The 11,487-nt window shown below is 60.3% G+C and overlaps 2 protein-coding genes across 2 annotated transcripts; one reads left to right on the top strand and one right to left on the bottom strand.

The window, feature by feature from the left end:
- Positions 1 to 1,657: 1,657 nt before the first annotated feature.
- On the top strand, positions 1,658 to 5,806 carry PPP1R14B (protein phosphatase 1 regulatory inhibitor subunit 14B). Its single transcript, XM_069883124.1, is given in 5 exon segments — positions 1,658 to 1,989; positions 4,006 to 4,089; positions 4,347 to 4,379; positions 5,439 to 5,466; positions 5,469 to 5,806. Coding segments are annotated over 5 exon segments (414 nt in total). The 5' UTR covers positions 1,658 to 1,758; the 3' UTR covers positions 5,507 to 5,806.
- A 657-nt stretch (positions 5,807 to 6,463) lies between these two features.
- On the bottom strand, positions 6,464 to 11,487 carry FKBP2 (FKBP prolyl isomerase 2). The gene is given in 9 exon segments (XM_069883123.1): positions 6,464 to 6,750; positions 6,753 to 6,773; positions 8,082 to 8,099; positions 8,102 to 8,116; positions 8,431 to 8,477; positions 9,168 to 9,184; positions 9,186 to 9,281; positions 10,031 to 10,162; positions 11,440 to 11,487. Coding segments are annotated over 9 exon segments (396 nt in total). The 5' UTR covers positions 11,452 to 11,487; the 3' UTR covers positions 6,464 to 6,712.

Raw genomic sequence — 11,487 nt, 5'->3', positions numbered from 1 at the left:
GGTCCCTGAAAGTGTTTTTGGGGTCTCTAGGAGTGTCTTGGGGGTGCTAGAAGGGTCTTGGGGATCCCTAAAGGGGTCCTGGGGGTTTCTAGAGGGTTCTGAGGGTCCCTAGAGGGGTCCTGGGGGTCCTAGAAGGGTCCTGGGGGTCCCTGAAAGTGTTTTTGGGGTCTCTAGGAGTGTCTTGGGGGTCCTAGAAGGGTCTTGGGGGTCCCTAAAGGGGTCCTGGGGGTCCTAGAAGGGTCTTGGGGGTCCCTAGAGGGGTCCTGGGGGTCCCTGAAAGTGTTTTTGGGGTCTCTAGAAGTGTCTTGGGGGTCCTAGAAGGGTCTTGGGGGTCCTAGAAGGGGTCCTGGGGGTCCTAGAAGGGTCTTGGGGGTCCCTAGAGGGGTCCTGGGGGTCCCTGAAAGTGTTTTTGGGGTCTCTAGAAGTGTCTTGGGGGTCCTAGAAGGGTCTTGGGGGCCCCCAGAGGGGTCCTGGGGGTCCCTAGATGGATCCTGGGGGACCTAGAAGGGTCCTGGAGGTCCCCAGAGGGGTCCTGGGGGTCCCTGAAAGTGTTTTTGGGGTCTCTAGGAGTGTCTTGGGGGTCCTAGAAGGGTCTTGGGGGTCCCTAAAGGGGTCCTGGGGGTTTCTAGAGGGGTCCTGGGGGTCCTAGGAGGGTCCTGGGGGTCCCTAGAGAGGTTCTGAGAGTCCCTGAAAGTGGTTTTGAGGTCTCTAGAAGTGTCTTGGGGGTCCTAGGAGGGTCCTGGGGGTCCCTAGAGGGGTCCTGGGGGTCCCTGAAAGTGTTTTTGGGGTCCCTAGAAGTGTCTTGGGGGTCCTAGAAGGGTCTTAAGCGTCCCTAGAAGGATCCCGGGGGTACCTAGAAGGGTCCTGGGGGTCCTAGGAAGGTCTTGGGGGTCCCTAGAAGGTTCATGGGGGTCCCTAGAGGGGTCTTAGGGGTGCTAGAAGCGTTCTGGGGGTCCCTAGAGGGGTCTTGGGGATCCCTAGAAGCGTTCTGGGGGTCCCTAGAGGCATTTTAGGGGTCCTAGAAGCGTTCTGGGGGTCCCTAGAGGGGTCTTGGGGGTCCTAGAAGCGTTCTGGGGGTCCCTAGAGGGGTCTTGGGGGTCCTAGAAGGTTCCTAGAGGGGTCTTGGGGGTCCTAGAAGCATTCTGGGGGTCCCTAGAGGGGTCTCGGGGGTCCCTAGAAGCGTTCTGGGGGTCCCTAGAGGCATTTTAGGGGTCCTAGAAGCGTTCTGGGGGTCCCTAGAGGGGTCTTGGGGGTCCTAGAAGCGTTCTAGGGGTCCCTAGAAGGGTCTTGGGGGTCCTAGAAGCGTTCTGGGGGTCCCTAGATGGGTCTTAGGGGTCCTAGAAGCGTTCTGGGGGTCCCTAGAGGGATCTTGGGGGTCCCTGTGCTCTTAAGGGGTCCAGGAGGGGAGCATGAATGGGGCCGGGGGGCGTGGCCAGGCTGGAGGGGGCGTGGCTTCTCTTGGTGCCGCTGCTTATGAATGAAGAGGGGCGTGGCCTCTCCCGGAAGGGGCGTGGCCAGAGCACATACACTCTAATAGGCGGTGGGCGTGGCCTCGCGGGAGGAGGCGTGGCCTAAACCGGAAGTGGGCGTGGCCTCCGCCACACAAAGCCGCGCGCGGCCCCGGGCGGAACCGGAAGTGGCCAAACCGGAAGCGGCGCCGCCACCGGGTGTTGGGGGGGGGCGGCGGCGACGGCGGCGAAGGAGAAAGGGGGGGGGGCGTGTCGCCGTTGCCGGTTCCCGGTTAGCCCCCCCCCAGCGATGGCGGCGCCGTGCGGCGGCCCAGCCCCCCCCAGCGGGGCCGCAGCGAGCGGCGGGCCCCGCGTGTGCTTCGCGGAGGAGGCGGAGGGGGCGGCGGCGGCCGGCGGGGAGGAGGCGGCGGGACGGCGAGGGGGGAAGGTGACGGTTCGTTACGACCGGCGGGAGCTTCGCAAGCGGCTGCACCTCGAGGAGTGGATCCTGGCCCAGCTCACCGCCCTCTATGACTGCCCGGTAACGGGAACCCCCCCCCTAACCCCCCTCTTTCCCGGTAACGGGACCCCCCGGGCCCTTCCCCTCCCCCCCGTCCCCCCGGTTCCCGTTAGCGGGACCCCTCGATCCACCCCCCCTCCCCTTTCCCGGTAACGGCACCCCCCCCACCCCCCTCCTTTCCCGGTAACGGGACCCCCCGATACCCCCCCCCGACTCTTCCCCGGTAACGGGAACCCCCCCTAATCCCCCTTTTTCCCGGTAACGGGACCCCCCTAATCCCCCCCTTTCCCGGTAACGGGACCCCCCGATCACCCCCCCACCTTTCCCGTTACCGGGACCCCCCGACCCCCCCCCCCCTTCCCGTTACCGGGACCCCCCAATCTCCCCCTTTCCCGGTAACGGGACCCCCCAATCCCTATCCCGAGCCCCCCCCGAGCCCCCCCGGTTCCCGTTACCGGGACCCCCCGATCCCCCCCCCCTAGTTACCAGGATCCCCCGGTACCCCCCTTTCCCGTTACCGGGACCCCCCGAACCCCCCCCCCCCCGACTGATACTGGGGACCCCAGCCTCTCATTTTGGGGGTGTGGGGGCTCATTTTTGGGGTTCACGGCTATTTTTGGGGGGTGGGGGTTCATTTTTGGGGGTGTGGGGGCTCATTTTTGGGGTTCACGGCTATTTTCGGGGGTGGGGGGGCTCATTTTTGGGGTTCATGGCTATTTTCGGGGAGGTGGGGGCTCATTTTTGGGGTTCACGGCTATTTTCAGGGGTGTGGGGGCTCATTTTTAGGGTTCATGGCTATTTTTAGTGGGTCAGGGCTGATTTTTGGGGTTCAAAACCATTTTTGGGGGGGTCAGGGCTCATATTCAGGGGGGTGGGGGCTCATTTTTGGGGCTTACGGCTATTTTCAGGGGGGTGGGAGCTCATTTTTTGGGGTGTAGGGGCTCATTTTTGGGGTTCACGCCTATTTTTGGGGGTGTGGGGGCTCATTTTTGGGGTTCACAGCTATTTTTGGGGGGGTCAGGGCTCATTTTCAGGGGGGTGGGGGCTCATTTTTGGGGCTTACGGCTATTTTCAGGGGGGTGGGAGCTCATTTTTTGGGGTGTAGGGGCTCATTTTTGGGGTTCACGCCTATTTTTGGGGGTGTGGGGGCTCATTTTTGGGGTTCACAGCTATTTTTGGGGGGGTCAGGGCTCATTTTCAGGGGGGTGGGGGCTCATTTTTGGGGCTTACGGCTATTTTCAGGGGGGTGGGAGCTCATTTTTTGGGGTGTAGGGGCTCATTTTTGGGGTTCACGCCTATTTTTGGGGGTGTGGGGGCTCATTTTTGGGGTTCAAAGCTATTTTTTGGGGGGGTCAGGGCTCATTTTCAGGGGGGTGGGGGCTCATTTTTGGGGCTCACGCCTATTTTCAGGGGGGTGGGAGCTCATTTTTGGGGGTGTGGGGGCTCATTTTTGGGGTTCATGGCTATTTTCGGGGGGGTGGGGGCTCATTTTTGGGGTTCACAGCTATTTTTGGTGGTTCAGGGGTGATTTTTGGGGTTCAAAGCTATTTTTGGGGGGGTCAGGGCTCATTTTCAGGGGTTGGGGCTCATTTTTGGGGTTCACGCCTATTTTTGGGGGGGGTGGGAGCTCATTTTTGGGGGTGTGTGGGCTCATTTTTGGGGTTCACAGCTATTTTTGGTGGTTCAGGGGTGATTTTTGGGGTTCAAAGCTATTTTTTGGGGGCGTAGGGGCTCATTTTTGGGGTTCACGCCTATTTTTGGTGGCTCAGGGGTGATTTTGGGGTTCAAAGCTATTTTTTGGGGGGGGTCAGGGCTCATTTTCAGGGGGGTGGGGGCTCATTTTTGGGGTTCACACCTATTTCGGGGGGGTGGGGGCTCATTTTTGGGGGCGTAGGGGCTCATTTTTGGGGTTCACGCCTATTTTTGGTGGCTCAGGGGGTGATTTTTGGGGTTCAAAGCTATTTTTGGGGGGGTCAGGGCTCATTTTCAGGGGGGTGGGTGCTCATTTATTTTTTGGGTTGTCCCCCCCCCCCCCAGGAGGAGGAGATCCCCGAGCTGGAGATCGATGTAGACGAGCTCCTCGAGATGGAGAGCGACGGCGCTCGCAGCGCCCGCGTCCAGGTACCCCAAAAATCCTTGGGGGGGGGCCCCCCAAAACCCCGGGGTGGGGGGGGCACATCTGAACCCTGGGACCCCCCCCAACCCAAAAAATTGGGGGGTGGGGGGTCCCTAAAATTGAGGGGGGGGTCCCTAAAATTGAGAGGGGTCCCTAAAATTGAGGTTTGGGGGGGGGAAGTGGGGATTTGGGGGTACCATGAGGTTTTGGGGGGCCCCTCTGACCCCCCCATTTTTTTCTTCTCGTTCCCCCCCCCCTCAAGGAGATCCTGGTTGACTGTTACAAACCCACCGAGGTGAGGGGGGGGGCTTATTTTTGGGGGGGTGGGGGGCACCTGGGTCCCTTTTGGGGGGCTGGGGGGGGGCACCCAGGTCCCTTTTTGGGGGGGGGGGGGGTCACCCAGGTCCCTTTTGGGGCCCATGGGGGGGGGTTTGGGGGGGCTGGGGGGGCTCCTGGATCCCTTTTTTGGGGTGGGGGGGGGTACCTGGATCCCTTTTGGGGGGCTGGGGGGGGGGCACCCAGGTCCCTTTTGGGGGCCCCATGAGGGGGGGTTTGGGGGGGGCTGGGGGGCTCCTGGGTCCCTTTTTTGGGGGTGGGGGGGGGGGTACCTGGATCCCTTTTGGGGGGCTGGGGGGGGGGCACCCAGGTCCCTTTTTTTGGGGTGGGGGGGTACCTGGATCTGTTTTGGGGGGCACCCAGGTCCCTTTTTTGGGGTGGGGGGGTACCTGGATCCCTTTTGGGGGGCTGGGGGGGGCACCCAGGTCCCTTTTGGGGCCCTTGGGGGGGTTTTGGGGGGGGCTGGGGGGCTCCTGGGTCCCTTTTTTTGGGGTGGGGGGGTACCTGGATCCCTTTTTTGGGGTGGGGGGGGGCACCTCAGTCCATTTTGGGGGGCTGGGGGGGGGGGCACCCAGGTCCCTTTTTTTGGGGTGGGGGGGGTACCTGGATCCCTTTTGGGGGGGGCACCCAGGTCCCTTTTTTGGGGTTGGGGGGGTACCTGGATCCCTTTTGGGGGGGCTGGGGGGGGGCACCCAGGTCCCTTTTGGGGCCCATGGGGGGGGTTTGGGGGGGCTGGGGGGCTCCTGGGTCCCTTTTTTTGGGGGTGGGGGGGGTACCTGGATCCTTTTTTGGGGTGGGGGGGGGCACCTCAGTCCATTTTGGGGGGCGGGGGGGGGGCACCCAGGTCCCTTTTTTGGGGTGGGGGGGTACCCGGGTCCTATTTTAAGACATTGTGGGGGGGCTGAACCCCCTTTTTGGGGGGCTGGGTGGGCACCTGGGTCCCCTTTTTTTTTATGGGGGGCCCCCCAAAAGTTTTGGGGTGCCCTGACCCCCCCTTTTTTTGCCCCCCCCCCCCCAGGCCTTCGTCGGGGATTTGCTGGAGAAGATCCGGGGATGCAGAAGCTCAGCACCCCCCAAAAAAAATGACCCCCCCACTTCAATTTTGGGGGGGCCCCCCTCGATTTAGGGGCCCCCCCCTCCTCCTGGAACAACCCCCCCCCTCAATTTGGAGGCGACCCCCCCCATTTCGGGGTCCCCCCTGCAGTGATAATCACACCCCCCCCCACACACCGGTTTTGGGGGGGGGGGGGTCCAGGCCCCCCCCCCCAGGGTGTTTTGGGGGGACCCTGGGTTTGTTTATTTTTTTTGGGGGGGGGGGGAAGGGGGTTTTGGGGTGTTTTTTTAGGTTTTTTTAAATTTTTTGGGGGGGGGGGGGTTTGGGGTTGTTTTTATACGATTTAATAAATGGAACTTTGACAGTTTTGGGGTCCCCCAAATTTTCCTCCCCCCCATGAACCCCAAAAATGAACCCCCACCCCCCCGAAAATAGCTTTGAACCCCAAAAATGAGGCCCCACACCCCCGAAAATAGCCGTGAACCCCAAAAATGAGCCCTCACCCCCCCTGAAAATAGCCGTGAACCCCAAAAATGAGCCCCACCCCCCTGAAAATAGCCGTGAACCCCAAAAATTAGGCCCCCCCTCAACTGAACCCCAATAGTGGGACCCCCCTGAACCCCAATATTCCAGCCCCCCATGAACCCCAATACTGGGACCCCCCCAATTCCCCCCCCCCCGGGGACCCCAACATCATGGAACCACCCCCCCCCCAAACCCCAATATTGGGGGGCCCCCCCTCCAATGAACCCCAATAGTGGGACCCCCCAACATCAAGGACTCCCCTGAACCCCAATATTCCACCCCCTATGAACCCCAATAGTTGGGACCCCCCAATTCCCCCCTCAGGGGGACCCCAACATCATGGAACCACCCCCAAACCCCAATATTGGGGGGCTCCCCTAACTGAACCCCAATATCAGGACCCCCCAATATCAAAGATCCCCCCTGAACCCCAATATCGGGGCCCCCCCAGCACCACAGGCAGCTCCGATCTCACTGTTTATTCCCCCCCACCCCAAAAAAAAATTTTGGGGTGTCCCCCCCAAACTTGGGGTGTCCCCCTCCCCAGGGACCCCAAACCCCATGGAGGGGGGTGGGGGACCCCCAGATTTTGGGGGGTGGGGGGGGAAAAAATGTGATATTTGGGGACCCCCCCCCGGAGCAAGAAGGAAAGAGGGAGGTTTTGGGGACCCCCTCTTGGGTTTTGGGGACCCCCCCAGGTTTTGGGGACCCCCCTACAGCTCCGGCCGCCGCTCGATCTTCAGCAGCTCCACTCGAAGATCAACACGGCGCCTCCTGTGGGGGGGGGGGGGTGTCAGCACCCCAAAACCCCCCCTGAACCCCCAAACTCCCCCCTGAACCCCCAAACCTTCTCCTTTCACCCCCAAATCCCACTCCAACCCCCCCAAATTTCCAATTATCACCCCAAAACCCCTCCCTGAACCCCCAAATTCCCCCTTTTTCATCCCCAAACCCCTCCCTGAACCCCCAAATCCCCCCCTTTTCACCCCAAATTCCCGTTTTTCACCCCGAAATTCCCCTTTTTACCCCAAAACTCCTCTTTTCACCCCAAACCCCACCCTGAACCCCCAAATTCCCCCTTTTCACCCCAAAACCCCACTAAATCCCTCCCTGAACCCCCAAATTCCCCCTTTTTCACCCCAAAAACTCGTCTTTTCACCCCAAATCCCCCCAAACCCTTCCCTGAACCCCCAAATTCCCCCTTTTCACCCCCCAAATTCCTCTTTTTTACCCCAAAACCCCCTCCCTGAACCCCCAAATTCCCCCTCTTCACCCCAAAACCCCACTAAACTCCTCCCTGAACCCCCAAATTCCCCGTTTTTCACCCCAAAACCCCACTAAACCCCTCCCTGAACCCCCAAACCTTCTCCTTTCACCCCCAAATCCCACTCCAACCCCCCCAAATTTCCAATTTTCACCCCAAAACTCCTCCCTGAACCCCCAAATTCCCCCTTTTCACCCCCCAAATTCCCCTTCTTTACCCCAAAACCCCCTCCCTGAACCCCCAAATTCCCCCTTTTCACCCCAAAACCCCACTAAACCCCTCCCTGAACCCCCAAATTCCCCCTTTTCACCCCAAAACCCCATTAAACCCCTTCTTGAACCCCCAAATTCCCCCTTTTCACCCCCAAAACCCCTCCCTGAACCCCCAAATTCCCCTTTTTCACCCCGAAAACTCCTCTTTTCACCCCAAATCCCCCCAAACCCTTCCTGAACCCCCAAATTCCCCTTTTTTACTCCATTAAACCCCTCCCTGAACCCCCAAATCCCCCCTTTTCACCCCAAATTCCCGTTTTTCACCCCCGAAATTCCCCTTTTTCACCCCCAAACCCCTCCCTGAACCCCCAAATTCTCCCTTTTCACCCCAAAACCCCATTAAACCCCTCCCTGAACCCCCAATTTCCCTCTTTTCACCCCAAATTCCCCTTTTTCACCCCAAAACTCCTCTTTTCACCCCAAACCCCTCCCTGAACCCCCCAAATTCCCCTTTTTCACCCCAAAACTCCCTTTTTCACCCCAAATCTCCCCCAAACCCCCCCCTGAACCCCCAAATCCCCCTTTCCCCCCCCCCCCAAAACTCACCTGGGATTTTTGGGGGGGCCCACGGTCTCCATAGCCTGAGGGGGAGGGGGAGGTAACTATTATGGGGGGGGCTACACCCCAAAATTGGGGGGCACCCCCCCAAAAGGACCCAAAATCCTCAAATCTAAGGATTTCACCCCAAATTCCCTTCCCCCTCTTAAATTGGGGGGGACCCCCCCATTTCGGGGTCCCCCGACTTCTTCTTCCCCTCTGGGTCTCCTGGGTTTTTAGGGGGTGCCCCCCAGTTTTTAGGGACCCCCATTTCCTTAGGGTGTCCCCCCCCCTCAGGTTTTGGGTCCCCCCTCAGTTTTGGGTCCCCCCTCAGGTTTTGGGGTCCCCCCCGTCTCACCCAGTTCTGGAGGAATCACCAGTTTCCGCTTCTCCCCTTCACACATCCTGGGGGCGGGTAAGGGGGGGACCCCCAAATTTTAGGAGGTGCCCCCCGCCTTTTACCCCCACTTTGGGGGTCCCTCCCCCCCCCCCCAATTTCAGGGTCCCCCCCTTACTCCCTCCCCCCCAGTTTTGGGGTCCCCCCCTTTCCCCCCCCCAATTACAGGGTCCCCCCCTTTAGCCCCCCCAGTTTTGGGGTGTCCCCCCCTCCCAGTTTGGGGTCCCCCCTTCCCAGTTTCAGTGTCTCGCTCCCAGTTTGGGGTCCCCCCCTCCCAGTTTCAGGGTCTCCCTCCCAGTTTGAGGTCCCCCCCTCCCAGTTTCAGTGTCTCACTCCCAGTTTGGGGTCCCCCCCCCCCCAGTTGGGGGTCCCCCCCTCCCAGTTTGGGGTCCCCCCCTTCCCAGTTTCAGGGTCTCCCTCCCAGTTTGAGGGTCTCCCTCTCCCAGTTTGGTGTCCCCCCCCTCCCAGTTTCAGGGTCCCCCCCTTCCCAGTTTGGGGTCCCCCCCCTTTTCCCCCCCCCCCCCCCACTTTGAGGTCCCCCCCTCCCAGTTTCAGGGCCTCCCTCCCAGTTTGGTGTCCCCCTCCTCCCAGTTTCGGGGTCTCCCTCCCCTTTGTGCCCCCCCCCCCCGTTCCCAGTTTGGGGTCCCCCCCCCTCCCAGTTTGGGGTCCCCCCGTTCCCAGTTCGGGGTCCCCCGTACCCCAGCAGCCCCTGGTCCCCAGCCCTTGATGACCTGCCCGGTGCCCAGGGAGAAGACGAAGGGCTGATCGCGGCCCCGGCTGCTGTCGAACTGGGACCCGTCCTCCAGCTGGCCCTGCCACCAGTACAAACCAGTACAAACCAGTACAAACCAGTATGAACCAGTATAAACCAGTATAAACCAGTATAAACCAGTATAAACCAGTATAAACCAGTAGGGACCCCCCCAACCCAGTAAAGAGCAGTAACACCCCCCCCTTAACCAGTAAAATCCAGTGCTCCCACGACAGCTCCTTCTCCTACCTCATTTTGAGACCAGTATGGACCAGTATAAACCAGTATGCCCCAGTAGGAACCAGACCATACCAGTATAAACCAGTATAGACCCACGCGACCCACCCCAAACCAGTAAACACCAGCAACCCCCCTTGTTAACCAGTATAAACCACCTTTCTCACCACGACCCCCTCCCTTCCCTCCCAGTGCCCTCCCAGTGCCCTCCCAGTACAAACCAGTAACCCCCAAACCCCTCTATGCACAGCCAGCAGCCCTCCCAGTGCCTCCCAGTACAAACCAGTAACCCCCAAACCCCTCTATGTACAGCCAGCAGCCCTCCCAGTGCCCTCCCAGTGCCTCCCAGTCCCTTCCCAGTACAAACCAGTAACCCCCAAACCCCCCTCATGCGCAGCCAGCACCCCTCCCAGTGCCCTCCCAGTACAAACCAGTAACCCCCAAACCCCTCTATGTACAGCCAGCACCCCCTCCCAGTGCCCTCCCAGTGCCCTCCCAAGCCCTCCCAGTGCCTTCCCAGTCCAAACCAGTGCCCTCCCAGTCCAAACCAGTTCAAACAGTTCAAACCAGTACCGTGTAGTGCATGTGCAGGAGGTCCCCGCGCCGGGAGCGCACCCCGCAGGCCTCCGGCCGCCGCCGCACCCCGATCTGCACCTTGCGCCCCGACTCCGCCGCCACGGCCAGCGCCAGCGCCAGCACCAGCAGCTGCACCAGTACAAACCAGTACAAACCAGTATAAACCAGTATAAACCCCAAACCACCCACCCCCAGCGGCTCAGGACAGGCCAGTGCATGTAATAAGCCTGAATCCCAGTATAGACCAGTACAGACCAGCACCCAGATCTGTGGTCCAATACGCATCAGCACACCAGTATAAACCAGTATAAACCAGTATAAACCAGTATAAACCAGTATAAACCCCAAACCACCCACCCCAGCGGCTCAGGACACGCCAGTGCGTGTAATAAGCCTGAATCCCAGTATAGACCAGTACAGACCAGTAACCACCAGCACCGCCGCTGTGACCAGTACACACCAGTATAAACCAGTACAAACCAGTATAAACCAGTACAAACCAGTACAGACCAGCACACACACCTGTGACCCAGTATAAACCAGTATAGACCAGTATAAACCAGCACAAACCAGTATAAGCCCTCTCCTCCACCCCCAATTAGCGGACTCCCCCTAATTAGAGGCCCCCTAATTAGTGGACCCCCCCCCTAATTAGAGGCCCCCTAATTAGCGCCCCCCCCTAATTAGTAGCCCCTCTGCTCCCACTACCCCTAATTAGAGGCCCCCCTAATTAGTGGAACCCCCCTAATTAGCAGCTCTCTCCTCCCACTCCCTCTAATTAGAGGCCCCCCCCTAATAAGAGGCCCCTCTCCTCTCACTCCCCCTAATTAAAAGCACCCCTAATTAGCGGACCCCCCCTAATTAGAGGCCTCTATCTCACCCCCCCTAATTAGCAGCCCTCTCCTCCCACTCCCCTAATTAGACGCCCCCCTAATTAGTGGAGCCCCCCTAAATAGAGGCCTCTCTCTCGCCCCCCCCTAATTAGCGGCCCCTCTCCTCCCATTCCCCCTAATTAGAGGCCCCCCTAATTAGTGGACACCCCCTAATTAGAGGCCTCTCTCTCGCCCCCCCCTAATTAGCGGCCTCTCTCCTCCCACTCCCCCTAATTAGCAGGCCCCCCCTAATTAGCGGCCCCTCTCTCGCCCCCCCCCTAATTAGCAGCCCCTCTCCTCCCACTCCCCCTAATTAGAGGCCCCCCTAATTAGCGGCCCCCATAATTAGCGGCCCGTCTCCTCCCACTCCCCCTAATTAGTGGCCCCCCTAATTAGTGGACACCCCCTAATTAGAGGCCTCTCTCTCGCCCCCCCCTTAATTAGCGGCCCCTCTCCTCCCACTCCCCCTAATTAGCGCCCCCCCCAATTAGCGGCTCCCTCTAATTAGCGGCCCCTCTCCAGCCCCCCCCCCACCTCCGCCGCCATCGCTGCCCGGAGTCACGTGCCCCCTCCCTTCCGGCC

The sequence above is a fragment of the Phaenicophaeus curvirostris genome, unplaced genomic scaffold (genome assembly GCF_032191515.1).
Source record: "Phaenicophaeus curvirostris isolate KB17595 unplaced genomic scaffold, BPBGC_Pcur_1.0 scaffold_594, whole genome shotgun sequence".
NCBI classification, from domain to species: domain Eukaryota; kingdom Metazoa; phylum Chordata; class Aves; order Cuculiformes; family Cuculidae; genus Phaenicophaeus; species Phaenicophaeus curvirostris.
The sequence above is the reverse complement of the archived record's forward strand: the minus strand, read 5'-3'. Positions and strand labels throughout refer to the sequence as shown.